The 24299-nt window shown below is 42.5% G+C and overlaps 2 protein-coding genes across 8 annotated transcripts in view; one reads left to right on the forward strand and one right to left on the reverse strand.

Annotated features, from left to right (window-relative positions):
• relch (RAB11 binding and LisH domain, coiled-coil and HEAT repeat containing) overlaps positions 1-7417 on the reverse strand; it is a 74149-nt gene extending 66732 nt beyond the window's left edge. For all 6 annotated transcript variants that reach the window (XM_080794098.1, XM_080794100.1, XM_080794097.1 and 3 more), the window contains exon 1: positions 6771-7417. In XM_080794098.1, the coding sequence (XP_080650224.1) occupies positions 6771-7332 (562 nt within the window). In that variant the 5' untranslated portion in view covers positions 7333-7417. The remainder of the gene's footprint in view (positions 1-6770) is intronic.
• Positions 7418-8121: 704 nt separating this feature from the next.
• pign (phosphatidylinositol glycan anchor biosynthesis, class N) lies at positions 8122-23746 on the forward strand. 2 transcript variants are annotated; one of them, XM_080793481.1, is made up of 30 exons: positions 8122-8436; positions 9487-9748; positions 10178-10299; positions 10482-10580; positions 10761-10867; positions 11162-11286; positions 12190-12320; positions 13252-13371; positions 13562-13602; positions 13805-13864; positions 14077-14169; positions 14361-14416; positions 14624-14702; positions 14901-15083; positions 15383-15522; positions 16571-16670; positions 16966-17058; positions 17514-17605; positions 17811-17916; positions 18142-18250; positions 18416-18518; positions 18808-18910; positions 19056-19142; positions 19446-19501; positions 19838-19913; positions 20186-20259; positions 20815-20857; positions 21174-21226; positions 22059-22229; positions 22260-23746. In XM_080793481.1, the coding sequence occupies exons 2-29, from the start codon at positions 9522-9524 to the stop codon at positions 22180-22182; spliced, it is 2802 nt and encodes a 933-aa protein (XP_080649607.1). In that variant the 5' UTR covers positions 8122-8436; positions 9487-9521; the 3' UTR covers positions 22183-22229; positions 22260-23746. The 2 variants fall into 2 exon arrangements, with proteins under 2 accessions (XP_080649607.1, XP_080649606.1); XM_080793480.1 differs by having other exon boundaries at positions 22059-23746.
• Positions 23747-24299: the final 553 nt, after the last annotated feature.

Below are 24299 nucleotides of genomic sequence, written 5' to 3' on the forward strand. Positions count from 1 at the left end.
AATAAGCACAAACAGAAGCATGTGTATCTTTTAAATTACTGTAACTAAGCCATAACAAAAGCTTTATCAGTGAATAATGTCATTTATTTGTGATGTATCCTCGTGAACTTGTTCATGTATACTTCAACATTGACCTATGACCTAATGCAGAATACAAACATCAAATATAGACAGACAGTCACATAAATGAACTAGTCAGTGTGGTCAGCCTTTGGATGGCAGACTAGCCTGTCAAACATTACGATTTGATTTGGAGCCTCAGGAATGATCAATCGATAATTGTGACTCATCCTTTATACAAAGTAAATACGGTAGATTAGCAGTTAAACATTTAACATCCGTGTAAATAATACACCTATCTAAATAGCGTACTTAATAACGTAGCATCTGCAGTGTGGACATTGGAAACGTAAACAACATGCATTTATATCATAGAATGTGTGAACATTGACAAGCAACCAACATCTTTATAACATAACTACCGGTAGTGTCTATTTAAACAGACAACATACAAGGTCAGAGTGCTAGGTGGTAGAGATGGAGTCAGTGACCTAAAAGATGATGTTACACTTAATGTGTGTGTGTGTGTGTGTGTGTGTGTGTGTGTGTGTGTGTGTGTGTGTGTGTGTGTGTGTGTGTGTGTGTGTGTGTATACAGTAGTCTACACTAGGCTCACACAAAACTGTTCCACCTACATAACACACTTTGAACCACTAAAACCCGCCTCGCTAGTCTAGACTTACAGTTCTAAACTGGACTGGCTGTGTTACATCTGTACTTGGACCACTTTTTTCCCCATCTATCGAATAGCCCCCCAAAAAAGAAGAAAATAAATAAGATCACAACGTGTCACAACACGCTGTGAGCTTGTAGATCGGCTATTTTTTGGCTAATATTCCCTCTGCTCAGAATATGGATGCTCGGGTTCAAGAGGTGCTAAGTTGAGTGACTGCACATTTGGTGCCGTCTTCCTCAGGTTTGACAAGTCACTTATGTTAGTTGCAACAGAGAATTGATCTGCTATTTGTTACCCCCAGAATACGGATGTGAGGGTTCAAGTAGGACTTTTACTAAGAATTCAATCTTTACACAGACACACAAATATCCTTACATGTAGGCTTGAAGCGCACACGCACGCACACAGATATGAACAGGCAGGCAGGCAGTATAGGCCAGGGCACCTGGCCAGACTCTTGAGCTTAATGGATACCAGCCAGTATTTTCCCACAATGTCATTAATCGCCCTGCTCCCACTGAACTGTACCGCACCTGAGTGATTGTGTGTGTGTGTGTGTGTGTGTGTGTGTGTGTGTGTGTGTGTGTGTGTGTGTGTGTGTGTGTGTGTGTGTGTTCGTTCAGGAGAGGGAGATACAAGGAGTGAGAAAAGAGAGGGAGAGGGAGTCATAGTATACACTATACAGTGATAGGTAGCTACTTGCTCAGCAGTGCGTTTTATGTGTGGCTGATGACTGCATGAGGTTAGCCACTGTGTGACAGTCAGGTCAAGTGGTTTTGTAACAGGAATGAACGGAAAGCCAACTTACGACGACCTCAAACAGTCTTGGATGGAATTTGTGGACCGTGGTAGCTTATGTTTGTTTGTTATACTGTACATGCCAATGGCTATAGGATTTAGTTGTTATGAGGATAAAATAAAGAATAAAATACAGTTGGATCAGGTCACTCACAGCCAGCCAAGTGGGCTGTAGATGGAGAACAATTGTTCCTCCAAGGACAAGGAAACAAACATCATAACCAAGTAGAGTGAGCGACGAGCACCATCCTCATTTATCACATGAGCCTTTAACTAGACTGACTACCACGTGGGGAGAAAGAGCCATTCATGCTAGCTAAATGCTGCACACGTCTGCTAATTAGCAGGCTGACGTGACAGAGGACTGCTTCAATGTGACACAGCAGTGCCAAGAGCAGCAGCTGCAGACATGCTACCGAGGAAGAAGACCTTGCAACAACACAGTAGGGCTCTGCGCCACCAAAGACATTCCTTCAACGTCGGAAGTGTTCATTTTGTGTGATTAATATTCACATTAATGTAAACAGGTGGTTTTTTTGTATACACACAACACAAGGACTTAACTAATTGAGTCTGCACTAACTTGATAAAATTGTAAAACCTGCTATGATACCAGTATACAGCAGATCCCCCCCATCCATCAGGCTCACAGAAGAACAATATAGTCAGAAGGGGCGTTAATTACAGTTATGAGTCTGTATATCAAAAGATATGGCACCAATTCAGTTGGTGCAGGCCAGGGCTTGAACTAAGTTCAGACCTGGCTGTCATTGTGCAAGGAACAACCACACCAACACACGTGCAATCAGAAATATCATTATAATATTATAACAGAGATGAAGAACCAACAGTACAACATTAGGGGTCTCTGTTTGCTTGTTCATGTGGATGGCTGCATCGCTACAATGTGCAAACTGTAGAATTAACTTAAAAAACAAATATCTCTAAAATGTCTTGCACTCTCTCTCTCTAGGAGACGGAGTACATAAACATAACAATGATGCGACGCCTGCGGAGCTAGTTCAGACAAACCACACAAGGCAGTGCTCCAAACCCAGATCAGGTGACCAGTCAGACACATGCACTCTTCACCTAGTCGACGACAGAGTACAGCATCTTGAAATGGGTCTGGTCCACAAGATTCAATACACCACCAAGATACCCATGTAACTGTCTAGATACTTCCTTAATGTTAACGAAGTCCACACCCACAACACCAGAGGGAGTGCAACAAACCATGTACAACCCAGTTTCGGCACAAACAAGGGACTAAATTGTTTTCACTCCTATGCCACCAAAATGTGGAACGCCCTACCAACAGTCATTAAGACATGTGAATCCCTTGACTTTTTTTGTCAAAACCGCTCTCAAAGGGCACCTACGGACGGCTGCAATTCGAAACTGGCCTCAGTAAAAGTCTGAATCCCCCCTCACTGTATATGTTTCGTTTCCCTTTTTACCTCCTTTATGATGAATTCCTGTTCTGTTCTTTGACTATATAGAAGTGTCTATTTGTACGTCTCTAAACGTTTTGATGAATTGAACAAGGTGGACACTCTTGTAAACAAGTGTAATGCTTAATTGGGTTGTCCACTCACAGTTAACAGTCTTTGTATTGAGTTTGTGCTTGAAATGTACTGTAATTCTGCAAACTGTTAATAAATATTTTAATCAATCAATGATCATTCCTTGCTGCTCCTCCTCACTGCAGCTCACTGTGCTGCAATGCCTCTTTGCCTCTCTGCTGTCCGCTGCTTGAACTGCTTCCCAATGAAGTTTTACAATCCCACCGTCTCCCCTGCATCCAACTGTAAGATCAGTCTTGACTCTTAATTCATTCCCTGTACTTATCCCTGTGCATCTGTATTCTGTATATCACTTAATTACACATTGTTCATGCTTACAGGGCCCCCTGATGCCAAACTATGCTTCAATTCAGTTTATGCTCAATACAAATATTCTGTGTCAGCGGGCAGACAGATCCTGCAGCCATGTCTGTCCTTGTCAACAGGACCACTCTGCATCACAGGGATGTCTTGGAATTCTGATGACAGTTAAAGATCACTCCAGACCACATGGGACCACCTTGTTTATCTGAATATGAATATGAATCTAGAGAGAAACAAAAGTAGAGAGACAGGCCCTTGATCCGAGTCCCTCCCTTCATTTCCTTTCGTGATTAAGGTAAGTAAGTTAAGTAATAACTGTCTATTAAAGCAATGTTTTAATTCTCTCAAACATTCTCTCTGACTAGAAAATGTTATACCTTTTGACAAAAATATTGGTCAAAACATCAGTGACTGAGCTAGGAAAAATGGGGATCTGCATCGGACCCCAGAACCTGACATGACTCTGCATCGGACCCCAGAACCTGACATGACTCTGCATCGGACCCCAGAACCTGACATGACTCTGCATCGGACCCCAGAACCTGACATGACTCAGGCTCTAGAATCAGGTGCAACACCCTTTTTTCTACTTGCCAATGATGTCTCCATGTTTCTACAGCAATGTTGAGTTCTGTCTGTCTGTGTGATCAGGTAAGCACATCCTTGATTTGGTTCAGTTTTATCTGTCAAGATTTAGAGTCACAGCAAAAACAATGTATCAAAATTGTAAAAAAAATAAATGGGATGCAAAAACAGAGCTTGAATTCATAACTGTGATGTTGCAGCAAGACAAGGGATAGGCCTGGATATTCAATTCAGCAGGAAGACAGTGTTTATGCTGACAGACAATAGATATAGTGGGTCTGTGACTGGCTGCCATCTGCTAGGCTAGTGTGAGCCCAAGGCCCAATGGCCTTGGCCTGCTGCCTGCCACACCCCACTCTTAAGGCTACACAACAATGCCTCCAGGGAGGAATCCCAGCGTCCTCTGGGTGGGGGACACTACAAGACTACATCCTCTGGGGGCCACCAACTCCAATTCCTGCATCCTCTGAACTGCAGGGTCTTCTAGGTCTAGGTATAAAATGTGACCCAATACTGTCTTAGAGCTTCACATCCCACAGTTACAAACACCAGCCTCAGGAAGGAAGATGGCCTAAATTGATAAAGTCACAGCCTACACTTTAACTTTCCTACCCTTGGATCTCATGTGTTGTCGTTAAACAAATACAACAGGTGTGTAACAGGTGCAGTATGACTGAAATCCTTCCTACAGCACATGCAATGTACCAAACCAGTTGATCAAGGGATATATTGGGTATTATATTTAGTCAATGAGCTGCTTTAGTGCTTTTACATCATTTAAGCAAAGGACAGTCACTGCAACGTTGGTGCTGTGTTCCTCAGGTTTGACAAGTCACTCATGTTACTTGCAGTGTGGGTGTGAATGGCATGGCTAAAGCCGCTAAACACATTTCTGTACCAATTCTCAGATATTATCAGCCACTAGAATACTGTGGTGGTGTTTGCCTGCACCTGCAGAAACACACTGCCCTCTCTCACTGTATTTTGTATTTGTTTTATGGACGGGGATGTTTGTGGGCTAGCAGAACAAACAGTGAAAACACCAAAATAGAATACAGGGAGAGGGCAGTGTGTTTCCGTTTCTGCAGGTAAACCCCACCACACTACTCCATTGGCTGATAACTGCTGGTGTAGTAAGTAGAGGGAACAATGGGTACACTACAAATGTACCGTTTTGTTATATAAACACAGGGAAAGGTTACAGCACATACTATATCATAAACTGCATGGGTGAGTTTAAATAATTTAGCCACATTTATTAGCATTATTGACTAAATGCTGGTAAACTGTTAACAAACAGCCACCAGCCAAATGCTAGTTATTTAATGGTGGCATGATAAGTTAGTTAACAGTAAACAGGCAGCTTTGGCAGGTAACTGGTGAATCATTCAAGAGTACTTTTCTATTTGAAAGGGCCTCCTTTGTTTATGTGCAGGATTAATGCAAGTGGGCTGGAATCAGTCAGCCAGGTACCATAACGTTTGAATGAAGGAATTAAGAGACAGATTATAGACTAGCCTATAAAGCCCTGCTGTGCTGAAGCTGGCTACAGTATGTGTGGCTTGCCTTGAGCTGTCACCATGGCTACGATTTGCTTTGCATCTCAGTGGTCTGCTAGACTGAGTCCAGTGTGGGCCTCAGGGTAAAATTTCATGCACTACACTAGTACAGACACACCCCTTGCACAGACCATCAATAACGCCTGGTCTGTATCTCACACGCGCACACACACACACACACACACACACACACACACACACACACACACACACACACACACACACACACACACACACACACACACACACACACACACACACACACACCTGTGCAACTATCTGGGGTTACACTAGTATAGCTGATGAATAAGCCTGCAATAAAAAGCAATAAAACAAGCCTGCAATAAAAAGCAATAAAACAACCATCCATCATTGTTTTGAATGTTGTCATTTGTTGTCGTTATTAGATTATAATTACATTTATACCACTGTTTGTCCACGTAGAGTCCGGGGACCACCACCAGGTGGATCCGCACATCTTTAACCCCGAGTTCCAGGTCCATTTGGTTCCATTTGTTTGTCAGAGTTAAATTAATATAATAGAGTAGACCACAGAGATACAAATGGCATCAAATGGGGCCGGGTACTGGCCCTAATACAAATCAAACTGGGCAGTGTTCCTTTATTTAAAAATGCTGAAAATCACTGGATTACACTAGCCCAAATGTTATACTCTTGTCGATTCTGACATTTGAATTAAAATGTCAGAATCAATAAATACATCTAAATACGTCTAAATGTTGGACTAGGATTACACCATCTGAAATATTTACATTTGCATGCAGTTTAAAATATAGTAGCCTACCGAGGTAGAAAACTAAATATACACAGGATAAGATCCATATAGGATTAAAGCTGGTTGTTTTCCGTTTCATCAAAGAGACAGTAAGTGAATGTGGGCCAATCTTGCATATTAGATTATTGGGTGTCTGTCAGCCAAAAGAGCTGACCCAGGCCACAACAATGTTGCCTGCCTTGGGTTGCGGGCCACAGAGCAGACCTGACGGACGAGCAGGTGCAGCAGCCAGCAGGCTGTCATGTCATCACCATGGCACTGATGGCAGTGCCAGTGACACCACTTGGTGATCTAAGATCTGCTGCATCCGAGTTCATAATGATGATGATAATAATAATAATAAAGCACACTAAAAAGCACATTTCAGCACCACCACCAATAAAGCTCAAGTCAAGCCCAGTACTCACGCAGTAGTCCACCGGGGCCCAGCCCCGCCAGCCCCTGCTCCTTGGAGGCTGGCGGAGTGCCGCTCTGTCGCTCGAAGTTGCCCGGGTTGGAGAAGTAATCCCGGAGCCTGGGCAGATCTCTGCCCGCCTCCAGCAGCTCGGTGTGGAACTCCAGGGCGGTAAGGATGTACTGGTCCCGCAGCAGCTGAGCGGCGATAACGTCCGCCGGTACCCGGGGGACGGTCTCTCCTGCTGCCGCCTCGGAAGAGGGAGAGACCCGGGTGCCGGCGGACGACAATACCGACATGCCCGGCTCACAGCCGCTGGGGCTGGTCCGGCTGCTGCCACCGCTACCGGGCATTAGGAGCAGCGCAGTCGGCGGCTCCGCCGCGGCGGCGTCCTCCGCGGACTGGGAGGAGAGAAACGGGTTCCCCGGAGGAAGAGGCTGCTGCGGCGGCCGCCCCGGAGCACCGTCGCCGCCGTCCCTCTCATTCGTGTCAAGCGCCTCTCCACCAGGCCGCCGCTCAGCCTCCTCTTCCTCCGAGTCGCTGAGATTAAACGGGTTGACGTTACCCGCCGCCATTGTTTTCTCTCCGTCTTGCCAGTTTCCACCGTATGATATTTTTTGTTTTAGCAACGCAGCAGGCTAGTAGTAGGCTAAAACCCGAACCCCGTCTACGGTCTTCCTGAAAGGATTCTAGAACAACTCAAGTGGAGAGACTGGCGGTCGATTTCCCACTGTGGGTTGGAGATCTGGTCTGGGTTTACAGCGGATACAGAAACGGTGCGAGCACTGTAGTGCACGTGCAGATTACCGGATACAGTAGGCGGGCTCTAGACCGGATCACACGTTAGTTCACAATGGGAACCATAGGCTTTCCACAGGTACTGGTGACGTTAGATTACTTAGAGCACGGGACAAGTCCGTGATGTCACAATTGTAATTAATACTTTACTCAAGAGATAAGAAAATAAATACAACAATTAAATTGATAAATGAACACAATCAACAGAATTGTGTAAATAAAAAATAATAATACAAACACAAATAATTAAATACATTTGAATATGTCAACACCACCAAAAGGCCCCCGTGAAAGTGAAACTACACTTGCAACGTCAATGACGACTCCTTGGTGTGTTTGAGACTATTTCCAATACAACAACCCGCCCCCGAACCTGGACTATTACAATTTGATTGGATGCCTACAAAAAAAGGGGCATGGCAGATTTTGACAGCCGCCCGAGATAGATCAGAAAACCCATATGTCTATCATGAGTAAAATCTGCCTGGTGTAGTTTAATCTAATAATATCGGAAAACTACAATACCCACAATTCAGAGCAGTTACAAACACAACAAGGAAGTGGCATGGTGCTTGAATGTCTTCTTGCTGTAATCTTCTTAGGAAGAGAAGACAGCAGCAGGTTTTCTAAACGCAGCCTAAAGGTATCAAAAGGATTAGCCTGCGTTTATTCCTTACAGAAAATCCCTACCAAACGATGGCTCACTGATCGTTTATTTGGTTTAGATGACCGGAAACTGGGAATACAAACTAAATCTAAATCCAGGGAGAGAGAAAAGGAGAGTGTGAGGTGAGTGTTTTTGACAGTTCATTCATCATAGGAGAGCCGACGTTACACCTGCTTTTATGGTTGAACCTTTACGAAGAGGACAGTGCACAAAGGTAGGTCATAAAGGTGTAACTAATGCACGTAGTAGGACAGTGCACTGCATGGTTATCAAACTTCTTAGTTCTTCATGTCAATGAAGGACCCCCAAATAGATATGTATTTGGCCGTGGACGTGCACAACATCTTCTGAACATAGATTTGTGTTGTTAAAATGTTTTGAAAGTATATGATCTACAAGCTATCCGCTATTTTCAAATAGCCTATTTGTAGATATAGGGTTTAAGTTATTAAACTGATTTTTGTGCTATATTGACACATTTTTCTGTAACTCTCTCAAGGCCACTTTGACCACTGAGTGACGTAGGATGACAGATGTCAGATTAGTATGTGTTTTATACAACAGCAATATGATCCCTCGTTAAAAATTGCTCTTGATGTGGAGATGTATGCTGTTTTTACAATAATTGTTAGTCTCATTATTACCAGTTAGGAGTGGGGTGCAGCAATTTTCAGGCATACAGCCTTGCAGCCATATAATGAGAGTGATCAAGACATAGCCTACTACAGTATATTTAAAGGTCCAGTATGTATCGTTAACCTGCATTTGTTTTTTTTTACCAGATCATCTCCCTCTACAGTATAGAGGGAGGGAGATGATCTGGTATAATGATTTCTTTTTGTTTTTCTTTTTTTATAGTCTATACCAACAGCCACTGACTGGACTAGTGTGGTGGTGTTTACCTGCAGAAACACACTGCCCTCTTGCTGTATTTTGGTGTTTTCACTGCTTGTTTTGGTAGACAGGGATTAGCCTAATATTTAAACTCTCGTAGCCTAGATGTAATTATTGATTCCGACGTCATCACGACGTCAGGATCGATAAATATATATCTACGAGAGTCTAAATAATAGCCTAGACAGGAATGTATCGGGGTTAACTTCTTTTTTCAAAAGATCTGGAAAATAATATTTTTGTACCATTAGCATGTGACCAAAAAATACTTAATTAATTTGGGGCATGAAACCTTTGACATGAAAATGAAGGTTTGAGAAACCCCGGCTTTACCTGCTTTCCCACCTAACCCCCCTCTCCGTGTCTGCAGACCCAGAGAGGTCCACACAGCAGCAGACGTTCGCCATGAAGATGATCACCTTCTTCCTGGTGGGCCTGGTGGTCCACCTGGTCTTCTTCGCCTCCATCTTTGACATCTACTTCACGTCTCCGCTGGTCCACGGCATGACGCCCCACGCGGTGGAGCTGCCGCCGCCGGCCTCCAGGCTGGTGCTGGTGGTGGCAGACGGCCTCCGGGCCGACAGCCTCTACACCCTGCAGCCCGACGGCTCGTCCAGAGCTCCATACCTGAGGTTAGAGGCTACCAGCCTGGAGGAAAGAATTACCTGTGATCCAATGTAGTTATTATTATTTAGTCACAACAACAGTCATTCTATAAAAAATCTTTACAGAAATCTTTGAAAATGGCTGATCCAGAAGCTTAGTGTTACATTACATTGCATTCAAACCTGGGTCTCCTTTGTGGGAAGGGCCGCTAACCCCTAGCCCAAAGGGGAATTCCCTGTTGGTCATGGGAGATATTAGGCTGTTGGTCTTCAGGCAGAGGCTATGAGCCACTCTGCTATATAATATAATACACAGCTTGTGAAAAAAATAATCAACATCGTCACGTAAACAAATCAATCAAATAATCAACGGTCATGATTTCGGTTGTCTCTAGCATTGTGTTGGGGTAATTTAATTGGTGAGTAAGTGTGGTTGTGTTTGTGTCATCCTATCAGGGGTGTGATGGAGCAGAGCGGTACATGGGGAGTTTCACACACCCGTGTTCCCACCGAGTCTCGACCAGGCCATGTTGCTCTCATCGCTGGATTCTATGAGGATGTTAGTGCTGTGGCTAAAGGTCTGTCTGTCTGTGTGTGTCTGTACTGTCGTTAAACTCAAAACACTAGGCTTATATAGCCGCCATCATGTGAACGTATAATATGTGTGTTTGCTTCCAGTTGTGTGTATTGGAGGTATTTTACATACACTGGTGTGTGTTGGAGGTATTTTACATACACTGGTGTGTGTGTGTGTGCGCAGGTTGGAAGGAGAACCCTGTGGAATTTGACTCGGTGTTCAATGAAAGCAGACACACCTGGTGCTGGGGTAGCCCCGACATTCTGCCCATGTTCGCCAAAGGTACACACTCACTTGCACACGCACACAGAGACACACACACACTCTGAGACCCATAAGGGTCCATTTAGGAAGACATACATGTTGGGTGCCCGTGGGCACCGTGGTCTACTGTACTACCCAGCACAGACATGTTGGCAACATGTAAACATTAATAAAGCATGCCCACATGTTATGTTGTAGGTGCCAGTGGGGACCATGTCTACACACACACCTACCCAGCACAGGAGGAGGACTTTGCCTCCACAGATGCGTCCAGGTTGGATACCTGGGTCTTTGAAGAAGTCAAGGTTTGTTTGTAGTTGGAATACTGATAATGATGATGAAATTGTGTGTCATAATCAACTGTTTTCAATAGCCTATTTTCTTGCCACAGTAATTACTGGACATTATACTGTAGCTCGAATCATCATCATTTTTTTACATCATATTAATCTGCAGATCAGATAACCCTCAAACCTTTTTTTCACAATCCAGTATCAGACCAATCTTGCAAATAGTGAGTTTGCATGTTCACTGTTGGTATAGCTGTCTGTTGGTGACAGTGTGTAATAGTGATTGTTGTTGTGGTCCTGGTGAGCCAGGCATTCTTCCAGTCAGCAGAGTCCAACTCCAGTCTGAAGAGCAGTCTACTGGAGGATCAGAATGTGTTCTTCCTTCATCTGCTGGGCATCGATACCAACGGCCACGCACACAGGCCCATGTCGCAGTGAGTTGGAAACCCTGTATTGTATTTGATATTTGATTATGTCATGTGTACATTATATTATATCTTGATTGAATAGTATACTGTATTAACAGGGGGGGGGGATGCTAGTCCCACATGGCTACTTCTGTGGAGCTAAAATGTTTTAAATAATTTAAGAACCACTAAATGATATTATGTCTGCCCCTTTTTCGCTGTAACTGAACAATGCATTGTAACACACTGTATCACATATTTGTGATCATTAAATTGAGCTATACTGTACTGTATGCCAAGACACCGTTATTTATAAAGTACATTGGATGACAGAGTTGACTCAAAGTGCTTTACAATCAAGGATGACCAAACAATATAAAAACATGATGGCCACAATAGAATCACAGTCCATAAAAGCAAGGACAACATGGAGGACACACAATTTTCAATAAAATCAAAAGCAATACTGTATAGTATACTGTATGTATAGTGTATCATAATCTTGTTGAGTGAAATACTGGTACCTTGATCTTTTTTTGTAACTCTTTGGTAGCCAACTGTGAATAGTTGAGCTGCAGCACTGTAAGACAGTGACAGACATATACACACACAGAAATCTTGTATCAGCATATTTCAACTTTATATAATTGCATAGAATAATGCCCTACTACTACTTCGTTATAGTACAGTAAGTACACAGTGTTGCCAAAAGTAGCAAAAGAAATGCAGGCCTACAAGCTCACAACGTGTCGCCTTGTGACATGATGTTGTATTGGACAAGCTCTGTGGGTTTTATAAATATTTAAGCAATGAAAAGCATTAACAAGAGCTTCTGACTAAATAATACAGTTATTTTGTTCCATGACCTGAAAAGCACCTGACAGCAACGTGTGTGTGTGTGTGTGTGTGTGTGTACTGTGTACTGTGCAGGGAGTATAAGGAGAATATAGGCCTGGTAGACGCGGGCGTAGAGAAGCTGGTATCCCTGGTGGAAGACTTCTATGGTCATGACGGGAGAACGGCCTATGTGTTCACCTCTGATCACGGCATGACCAACTGGGGTAAGATGGTGTGTGTGCGTGTGCGTGTGTGTAGAATCATCCTCTTGTGCTGTGTTCACACTGGCAGCAACAAAGTGACAGTATATCTGTACAAAAAAATATATATAAAGGAAAATAAAGCCTGGGGTCAAAAAGAACATGGATTTTGCAGCAGCTACAAACGTCAGGCATATCACTGGCTACGTATGTACGTTACTGGCTCCCATTGAAAATGAATGGTAGCTCTGTATATTCATACCGCTGGCTTATTCCATTGAAAATGAATGGTAGCTCTGTATATTCATACCACTGGCTTATTCCATTGAAAATGAATGGTAGCTCTGTATATTCATACCGCTGGCTTATTCCATTGAAAATGAATGGTAGCTCTGTATATTCATACTGCTGGCTTATTCCATTGAAAATGAATGGTAGCTCTGTATATTCATACTGCTGGCTTATTCCATTGAAAATGAATGGTAGCTCTGTATATTCATACTGCTGGCTTATTCCATTGAAAATGAATGGTAGCTCTGTATATTCATACCGCTGGCTTATTCCATTGAAAATGAATGGTAGCTCTGTATATTCATACCGCTGGCTTATTCCATTGAAAATGAATGGTAGCTCTGTATATTCATACCGCTGGCTTATTCCATTGAAAATGAATGGTAGCTCTGTATATTCATACCGCTGGCTTATTCCATTGAAAATGAATGGTAGCTCTGTATATTCATACCGCTGGCTTATTCCATTGAAAATGAATGGAAGCCCGTGGCTTTGCATCTTGATATTGTTGGCTTCCATTGACAAATGAAAGCTAGCGTGTCGCTTGGTATCTGCCAGATGCGCCAGTGTGAACACTGAATGAATGAACCGGACATCTTTCATGATCTATTAAAAGATCCCATGTGTTATACTTATGTGTGTGTGTGTGTGTGTGTGTTCCCAGGTTCGCATGGTGCAGGCCACCCCTCTGAGACTCTGACTCCATTAGTGGCGTGGGGAGCAGGGGTTCAAAGCGCCATGAGAGTCACCGAGCCTCAACCATACAACGACGGATACCTGCAAGGTACCTGATCATAGACACCTCGTATCTTTTTAATGTTTTTTTAGTAAATGAATGCCATACTTCATCATACAAGAGTCTCGGACAAAAGTAGTGGAAAGGGGCCGACCTACAAGCTCACACGTGAGCTTGTAGGTCGGCTATTTTAACCTTTTGTTAATGTTTTGCCTGCTTGTATGATTCCTCTCTCCAGACTGGCATCTGGAGCACCTCCTTAGGGTGGATGTCAACCAGGTGAGGAATCAAGCTCATAACGCGTCGCATCGCAATACATTGTTAGCTTGTAGAATTTAAATAAAGTATAAAATAGGGTTTAAGTGGTTAAACTGATTGTGATGCTATATTAATTTGCTGGGGACCACCTGGAACCCCCTCAAGGACCCCTGTACAGTAAACATGACACAATCTTGATGAGAGCGTGACGTTTTGTGTGCAGGCTGACATCGCTCCCCTCATGGCTTCTCTCATTGGAGTGTCCTTCCCTCTCAACTCTGTGGTAATTTGATCATTTGCAGCTTTCATTTATAAAGCACGTAAATGCCTGAACCTTTCAGGCAGTGCATGTGTCGTTGATCAATTCTGAGAGCACAAAGGAAATGTTTAAATCAAATCTCTCATTCTAGCTACCGTGTGATAACTGTAAAATCCTGAATTTAGCATGGGAATCAAAGATCTGTTTTAGAAATCTTCCTTCCTTTCTTGTTTCAGGGTGTGTTGCCTCTGCAGTACCTGAACAACAGCGACCAGTTCAAAGCACAAAGCATGTACACTAATGCCATTCAAATAATGGAGAAGTTCAAGGTACAAGGTGCCATTTACTACTAGTCATTAGTATTCATCTTACAACCATTCATTGTACATGTCCAAGCGTAAATAATGTTTTGGTGAATTGCCGGTTATACAGTTAAACCTCTCTGTGTGAGTCTAGTGTGTGAACTACGGTACTGCAAGCCTATCTCTATTCTAATTTGTTTTGTCTCTTTATTTCGTAGGTGAAAATGGCTCAGAAAAAAGAAACAACTTTATCTTTTCTGTTCACTCCATACAAGTAAGTCATCAGTGGTTGAGTCATTTCTGTTGATTTCTGTTTACTGAGTTAACTGTCAACTTAATACAATATGCTATTTGCATAAGAAGCCTCAGGCACATGATTTGACACACCTGTGGGGCCGAGAGGCCGCCATGGGAAACAGAAGGTCCCAGGTTTGTACCCAAGCTTATAGTGAACAAGGCCCATTGTGTTTTCGTTTCCCAGACCGTTGACAGAATCCAAGCAGGATGAGTTCACCCAACAGGCCACAAGGCTGTTTCAACTGGAGAAGTTTGACGAAGCTGTGAGTATGTTTGCAAAACACACTACTTCATACCTTGTTGGTATACCTTGCATGTATGATTTCTGTATTCTCCTCTCACACTCTTGCTCTTATCTCCTTATCTCCGCTAATTTAGGCATTTACACAACATTTCTAGCCATTTAATTAATCCATTTTAGTAATTTATTTTCTTTCACTCACCCCTCCATGTGGTGCCAGATCTCGCTGTGCAGGTCTCTGATCTCCCATGCGCTGGAGGGCCTGGTGTACTACCACACCTATGACAGGTTCTTCCTGGGTTGCAGTGTGGTGCTGGGCTTCGTAGGCTGGACCTCATATGTAGTCCTGGTCATCCTGAAGACCCACGCCAGCCTCCGCAGACCGCCCGGCCACACCTACACGGTCAGGACACACACACACACACACACATACATGTTCACTGTATCTGTGCTGTTTATTATCGGGGGTGTATATGATAATCAGTCTTAAGTTTGCAGACTTTGCAAGAGAAACAACCGCTCTGGTGACCAGGTCTACAAAAACAAGCGCCACGCTGGATGGTGCATTTCTGTGGCACCTAAGGAGGAGGACATTCTGAAGAAGACGTTAAACATGCAATAAATCGTGTGTGTGTGTGTGTGTGTGTGTGTGTGTGTGTGTGCGGTTCTTTGTGTGTTCATGTTTGTTTGTCTGTGTTGCAGATCCAGGGTCACACTCTAAAGAGGCTGTGCGTGTGTGTGGTGGTGCTCATCACGACCTTCCTGCTGCTGCAGAGAAGCCCCGTTACTTACTACATCTACACACTACTACCTGTCCCTGTGTGGTACTGTGTACTGAAGGAGTGAGTCTCCATACACACACACACACACACACATACACACACGTATGTAAAGGCTACCCATCACAAATCAGAGCAGTATTGTGTGTGTTTGCATGGAAGTGTCTTCAGAGACAGAGTGAGGTAGAAAGCAGATCAGTGAATGTAGTCCCACTTCAATAGAGGACACAGCATTCAGCATCTATTCCAACAACATTTCGTCGCCCGTTAGGCAGAAACCTCCTATCTCCATATGTCATCTTGGTTATTTTTACAATTTTATTGAGGTTTCCCCTCCGCCCCTCGACAGTGACGATTTCAAAGTGAAGTGATATACAGCAGACATTGATTGAGGCCCACGCCTGGTCAGGCTGCACCACAGCCTTCATTACAATCTGCTCCATTCATGTCTCTTCCTCTCCTTTCATGTCAGGATGAAAGGATTCTCGTTGATTTCAATCATTCCTGTAAGCAACAGAGACCATGAGGGTTTATGTAAGATGTTTCTGAACATGTACGCTATTGCTAGTTTGACCCATTAAAAATACTCTTTTATCTTACAATAAATGTAATGTATTATTAGTGCTTGACTTTATCAGCCACATGCTTTACGGTTATATGCCTGATTTAGACTTGACATCTGCCTTTTTCAGTGTGCGACACTGGTACACAAACACGTATAATATCTTAGAGCAGTACAACCCTCTTCATAATATCAAGGTCCATTATTTATTCTGCACTTTTATAGTAAGATACCGGTTAGCTCTATATTCTGATAGTAGAGTTATAGTTATAGAAACAGGGGTCTAACCGTCTCTCCAATAAACATAAAAATAGCTTTTTCAGGCAGGGATACCCACCTCATCCAATCAGGAGCCCACAGGTTGAGAACAGCTGACTCAAGCCCACCACACACCGGTTGCGTGCGCCGCGCGGCGGACACAGCCGCCTCCATTATTTTCAATGAACCTAACGCACACCGGCTCCGTCGCGCCGCAGACGGTCGCAGGCGGTGTGTGATGGGCTTTACTGTACATTACTTTGTTCTGTTTTTTGGGTTTCTTTCCTCCAGGTTTGAAACGTTTACCGATCTGATCCGCTCAGCTCCCACTCTGCCTCTATGTAAATGTTTGGGCTATTTCCTGCTGGTCACATTTGGCATCGAGCTACTGGCAAGTATCTTTTAATAACTGATGTCTTGCACCTCTTTTTGTACACTTTCTTATTGTTTCTATTGCTTTAGTAATCTTTACTGTAACCCCCACCGCCTAGAATGCACTTTGCCTCTTAAGGGTGTGCCTTTCCGTCCACAAATTCACTGCCCAAACATCTACCGGTACATTCATTCAATTTGAGGATATACCTTCTGATGAATGACTCCTCAGAGAGAGACTTCTGAATGCCTACCATTATATCTTTGTTTCTCCTCTGTCCCACGGAGCTCAGTTTGCCTTTTGCTGCCCCCAGGTGGTGAGTTTCTTCCATCGCGCCGTGCTGACTGTAGGCCTGGTTGTTCTCTCTGCCTGGCCCCTCATGTCTGGACTCTACGGCAGAGCCAAGGTAAGGGTTAGGATCGTTTTTGGAGTTTAATTATTCCAATGCCTTAACGATTTCCTCTTAATGTAATTTAGCATGAACACAAATTCAGTCATACATACAGTAATGCATTCTAAATTTGAACATTTTCTTTTTCGTTTCGTTTGATTTATGTATTGTGAATCTGATAACTAGATTGAGTAACATAAATCATGTTTGGTTGTAAATGGGATAGGCATTTATAAGCTTTTAGCTTCAGCCTTTCATCACCTTTGTGTGACAGTTTCCTTGTATTGTTGTATAATTTGTACTTGACACTGGAAGATGATCAATAAACAAATCCAATGTGTTTCGGGTTCAAATCTGCTGCTGAGTCAATCAAATGAAGCTATGAGATACTGACCAATATCTTCACAGCCCACCGGTCCCACTGGTTGAGCACATCTGCCTAAAAAGCTGTTTTTTGTGTTCATGTGTAGTTTGGATCAGTGAGCTGGTTCATGGGGTGTTTGTGTCTGGCTGTCTTTCCCCTGATGCCAGTGGTTGGTAGAGAGGCTGATGTCAACATGGTGTGAGTATTCTATCCATTCAATGGAACTCCTACTGGTTGTTTTTTATTACACCTTCCAGTGGACATTGTGTCACAATAATCAATTAAATTGATTAGTTTTATTGTCTACCCCTGCCCTGGTTATTGTACTGTATAAGGAGGTGATAGTTTCATTTGAGCGTGGTCATCATGTGATGTGTAACCATGGTAACGGTGTGATGATCAGGTCCTGTGCAGGTGTGCTCACCCTCTTCACCTCAGCCTGCTACCTGTGGTCGTCACGACAACGCACCTTGCTTCGCCGTGGCGACACACAGCAGTTCGTCTCCCAGGTAAATGAACTGCAGTCTTCTGAAAATGAAGACCTTACAGCTCTCAGAGCACCAGCGTATGCCACTCTGTCCACCAGAGGGTGCTGTGGTTCAACTGTTGATGTAAAAACATGTATTATTAATACAGATGGTTCATATGGTGGTATGTGCAGTCAGTGCTGTTGATGCAATGCATGTACAGTATTGTATAAAATATATTTATTTGTATGTGTATTATGTGCACAGATGGTGCATGTGGCAGTGTGTGCGTACATACCGACCCTGACACACTCCAGTCTGCAACAGAAACGAGGCCTGCCTCTCCTCAACCAGATCATCAGCTGGACCACGTTAGGTGCGTGCGTGAGCATTTTCCTTGTCTATGATCTTCCAACATCAAAACAATGGGATCTGTGAACACATGATATGATAACATCAGTATTTACCTTATTTTATCTAGTGCCATACAGTAAGTAAAATGGTCCATTGTGTGTGTGTGTGTGTGTGCGTGCGTGCGTAGGCTCCTCCATACTGGTTCCATTGATGAGTTCCACTAGGATGTTCCATCGACTGCTCAGTATATTCCTCTCTCTAACAGCTACATTCCTGCTGCTCAGCACCGGGTAACAATCCACTACACAGTCACACACACACATACACATTAATGCAGAAACACATTTAACATGAGATTGCAGTCCCGATCAGAAGCAGGTCAGGAACGTTCAGCTGTTACTGTTAGTTTTGGTTCAAGTGGTTAAACTATGTTTTATCTTTTTTGCAAAGCTATAATCCCACACTGAATGTGTGTGTGTGTGTGTGTGTGTGTGTGTGTGTGTGTGTGTGTGTGTGTGTGTGTGTGTGTGTGTGTGTGTGTGTGTGTGCGTGTGCGCGCGTGTGTGTGTGCGTGTGCAGGTCAGAGGCTCTGTTCCCTCCCGTCTTGTCTTGGCTCATGTATGTGTGGATCAACATTGAACAGGAAGCCATGCTGTCTCAGGGCGTCTCTGGTAGACAGGAGGTAATTAGAATAAAAACAACACTTCAAGAATTACTTATACCAGTGGTTCTCAAACATTTCCATGTCAAGGACCCCCAAATGTGGCCGTGGACCCTAGTGAAAAAATATATAAATGTGTACGTACGTGTGTTTGTGTGTGTTTTAGCTGTCCACCATCGACTTCTCAGAGAACATTGACATCACCAAGGTCCGACAGCTGAAGTTGGATGACATCAGGCGATCTTATTTCTTTGTATCCTTGTTGCTACAGCACTCTGCAAAAGAAAAAGAAAGAAAAACACATTATTTGATAACTTTTCATCGTGCCCCTATTATTATTTGTGTGCTACTAGATGTTTCAATTTCTAAGCGTCAAGCCTGGCAATAGGTCAAGAAGTAGATTCTAGGCTCTTAACTGACCTTCGAGAGTCTACTCTAGAAGGTCAGTTATTGATATAAACATTGTCCTACACATCTAGGGACGAGCAGTGTATAAAATCCAGTGTTTAAGATCAAATTGGTTTTGGTTCTTTCCATGACTACAACTCTTCACAAGGTGTTCTTCATAATCACAGCATTCTTTGGCACGGGGAACATAGCTTCAATAAACAGGTTGGTCTGTGTGTATGCGCGTGCCTGTCTTTGTGTGCGGGCCGGTGTGTCTACATCTGTGGTTCTCAAACATTTTAATGTCAAGGATGTCATCCCCAAATGAATTAATTAATGTACAGTATTTCACCATGGACCACGCATCTGAACAGATCTTTGTTGTTAAAATATTTAAAAAGTATATTTTTTCAAGATTAGGATTTTGTTGTTGTTGAAAATAGCAGATCTACAAACTCATAATGTATCGCATTGCGATAATAAGCAGATTATGTTCATGAAACATACATCAGAGATTTAAAATATTTTTGCTCTTGACTTTTATGATCTCCCTCTCTCCAGTTTTGACCCTGCATCTGTGTACTGCTTTCTCACCGTCTTCAACCCCTTCATCATGGGAGGGCTTATGATGTGGAAGGTATGTACACACGCACGCATGCAGCCATGCACGTTGGCAGTGTGAGATTATGAGACCCCATTTCTCACCTCTCTCCAGTTCCTGTCATAATATGGTGACATAGTTTTTGTGAAATTAAAATGTATTTCTCAGTCATGCTTGTGGTAGTTCATGTTAAGCACATTCTATCAGTAAAAGTGACTCATTACAACCACATACATTACAACCACATACAGTGCAACACACGTTCGTTTTACTAAATATAGTAGTTAAATGTCCTTTTGTCCCTGCAGGTCCTCATTCCATTCATAATAGTGATGTGTACATTTGAAACCATTCAGGTGGCAACACAGCTCTCTTCCAGAAGGTAATGCCACTCTCCACACTTTCAACCACTTTGGAGCCACCTCACATTCTTTAACTATTAACTACCGTAGTCTATCCATAAACATCTTTGGTTGGAACGCCTAAAGAGAGGGTGCCCTAGGTTTATAGACTGTTCATCAATCAGTAATTTAGTTGCTTGTCTTCAGTTAATAACTTTGTGAATAATATGCTGTGCTGATGGAGGAGGCTAGAGGGAGAGAGTCCATGGTATAGTAAGGGAAGTGGATTTGAGTAGGAGCGTCCAAAAAAGCCCATCAGAAATTCTGATTGACGTCAAAATGTAGTTATCACCTCTCTTTCCGAAAATAAAATAAAAGGTTAGGACGTCGTAAAAAGAGCATGTATTGTGATTGTGCTTAAATCTGATGTTTTTATGATCAATCATTTGGTCCAGAATATTATTGGTGGATCTGGATTGTTTACGTTTTGTTTTCTGTTCTGTGTCTGTGATTAAATGTTTGTGAACTCTTGATATCGAAGTTAAATGTGTCTCAGTCACTTCTAATGTTCTTCTCTCTCTCTCTCTGTTTTCTAGTTTGTTCCTGATTGTCTTAGTCATCTCGGACCTGATGGCTTTGGTAAGATACAGTATACAGTACATATCTTCAGTATGATATAAAAGAGTTTCAGGATTTCCCAAACTTTCAGCTCAAAACCCTAAGACCCAAACTTACCAAGACACATGATGAATTAACCATTAAATAGTAAAAATAGCTACAAGCTCACACCATGTAAATTGGCTATTTGCACTTGAAATAATGATAATAAATATATTATTAAACTTTTCACTGTAGTCTCGCAACTAGAAGGGTCTGTGATTCTAACTTTTATGGACTTTGTCATTATGTTTGCATTGAGTGGGAAAATAAATGTTTTTGATTCTCTCCTATGCAGCACTTTTTCTTCCTAGTTCAAGATTATGGAAGCTGGCTGGATATTGGCACTAGGTAAGCTAATGCACATCTCATTGTTCATTAATGTGTGACTATTAACATGCGTGCGCGCACACACACACACACACACACACACACACACAATAATTTATAGTCTGTCTAATGCACACAGCCCTTGAACGCTTTCCATGAATCTCATTTTCTTACTCTTCTTAAACATTCACACCCGAACCTGAATCTTTTCCTACCGTAAATTGTAAATCTTAATGTCATTACACAACAGGAGCGACGCAAATAAACCATCCGAAAATGTGTCACGATTATTGCCTCCATTCATACAGGTTGACGTTTCTATTGCCCCGGAAAATAATCTACCTCACTGAGAAACATAAATATGCTGCTTAATCGCCTCGTTAGAAGCACATATTCTCATGAAATAAACGCTCCTCCCTCACATGTCTATTTCTCAAATACTACTACTACCAGTGGCGGAGACTCCGGGGGTGCCTGGTAGCTGAAACACCCACGGTTAAAATAATAAGCCAATATGCACCCACCGTCCCACGTATTATGAAGACTGAATATCGCCTCCCTTTCCCCTCCCCCTGCTCAAAATGTCACGTAGTCACACACCTTTACGGGGGCGCTTGGGCAAGAGGTGTTGGGCCGCCCAACGTGGGCATTCAAATGCTAATAAGGTGGGTTTTGTTCTGCTGCCCTCACTTTGAGCACTCACGATCATTATTGAAACATGACGCCCCTGACTACTACTACTACTACTATACTTGTGGGGACATTTGTACAATAGTAATACACACACACACACACACACACACACACACAGGGATCTTAATGTGTGTATATGTGTGTGTTGTCTCTCCTCCAGCATCAGTCACTATGTGATAGTGATGTCCATGACAATCTTCCTGATGGTGCTGAGCCTGCTCACACATGTCCTCACCTCCTGCAGACTCACTCTGTGGAACACACGCAAGATGCACTACCGCTGAGCCTGCTCTCTCTCTCTCTCGCTGTGTGTGTGTGTGTGTGTGTGTGTGTGTGTGTGTGTGTGTGTGTGTGTGTACAGTATGTATGATGTAGATTTATTTGTAATTTGCCATGTGAATACAGATAAGGCGTATCTCCAGGTTCAGTGTATACAAGTATATTAAAGCCTCATTTACACTGGCAGCCAAATCCAGCCTGAATCAGATTTGTGCCACATCCAAAGAAAATTTAATCTGATTTGTTTAAATAAGTCTAAATGGTCTAAACACAAACACGTGACATGGAATCAGATTTTTTTTACAAAGGCGACTTGAGACACATTCAGACGTGGTTTCAAAGCTGATTTCAGGCGACCCGTCTCAGTCTGAATGCAGTAGCTTTATCTAAATCGGACGGATGTGGCTTGTTTGTGTTCAGACTTATTTAAACAACTCGGATTCCAATCTGGATGTGGCACAGATATGATTCAGGCTACCAGTCTGATCACAGATCTGTGACAGATCCGATCTGGTCACTTGCAAATGCAGTGTGACTGAACGGTTAGGACAAAAGATCAGATTTGAGAAATAAATCAGATTTGAATTAGATTTGACTGGATGTGACTGCAGTCTAAATGGGGCTTAGTTTTCAGCTGACATTATTTGGTTAATTTAGGAATATGAATTTATTTATTTTTGTAATAATAAATGCACATACTCTGAATGAATCTATATACATATATTTTATATTTTTGAAACATTTTACACAACCATAACACAAATTTTGTATTTTGAAATGTGTATTTATTATTATGCAAATTAACCGATAAGCCAATAGCAGAAGTTTTTATTTTAATTCTTATAAACAGCTAACCGTTGAAATCCCTGTTCCCTCGACAATAGTGCAAGTGGGGATACTATGTGCCGTGCGCGCGCGCGTGTGTGTGTGTGTGGTGTACGCGTGTCAAACAACAGTATTTATTTAACCATTTGAATGTCATCTGACTCATTTATGAAAGGGTTTTTAGGACAAAGTATGTGTGTGCATATAGACAGTACATGAATAAAAAATACTTGAATATTTAACCGTATATTTTATCGCATAGTCGAAGAGTGCTAAACATTCACCAAAGAAAAGGTTGTTTTAGTGAGTCACAATACATATTTAGAGGGTGGTAGCTGCCAAAAAGTTAAATCTTCTTAAGCTAGGAAAAGGGGATGTGTTTTATAATAAACGTCGCTGCCAGGCTGAAACCTTGTACTGTATGTCCAAAAGACATAAACTGTTCCAATGGGATCTAATGTATTTAGTCACAAGCTCTTGTTAATACTTTGCACTGTTCAATATTTATATTTATAAAAGAAAAAACGGACAGACACATTTAACCACTTTCACTTTAAAGATGACAAAATAAGTTGCTATTTTTTTCTACTTTTGTGTCAAAGTAGGGCATTCATTTTACATACAAAACTTGAAAGATAGATATGCTACAAGGTTTATTCCAGAGAGCAACAAATAAATGTTTGTATGGGTTTGTACTTGACAATTGTCTATTCAGAACAGTGTTGATGAGCTGAATTTGTTGGTTCAATAAATGATTTTGCTCTGTAGTGATTTGTATTGTTTGTTTGTGGCTACTTTCCACTGGAAACCAGGATATTTGAGAGTTTTAGAGATATTTGTTCGGGACTCTGGTGGTCAGCCAGATTGAAACAATTACAGCCAACCCTGGGATTGTCCGTACTGTATGTACAGTGCTTTGTGTCCCACACTACTGAACGTACTGACACACAAACACTAACTTCTTCTCTCCTTGTGCATGTTAGTTGAAGTATTAAAAAAAATGTTTTTTTGGCAGGTGAAACCTGACATACAACAGGCCCGTTTTTATTAGCGACCTAGTCATGATTGACTGCCCCCTGGCCCTAAGCCAATGGGAGTCTGACCCCCTACTGCTCAAGTCACTGCGACGCGGAGTGGCTGACGTTATGAGCCAACTGCAGAGCTAGGAGAATTCGAGACTAGCTCTCCACTATATATTTCAATATGTACAGTACGGGAACACTCTTAAGACACACCGCAAAATACACAGACCCAGCTGCCCCTGCGGCAGCCCGAGGCAGTTTAACCTCAAATTCCA

This window comes from Protomyctophum bolini (assembly GCF_963924005.1).
Source record: "Protomyctophum bolini genome assembly, chromosome: 21".
Classification (NCBI taxonomy): Eukaryota; Metazoa; Chordata; class Actinopteri; order Myctophiformes; family Myctophidae; genus Protomyctophum; species Protomyctophum bolini.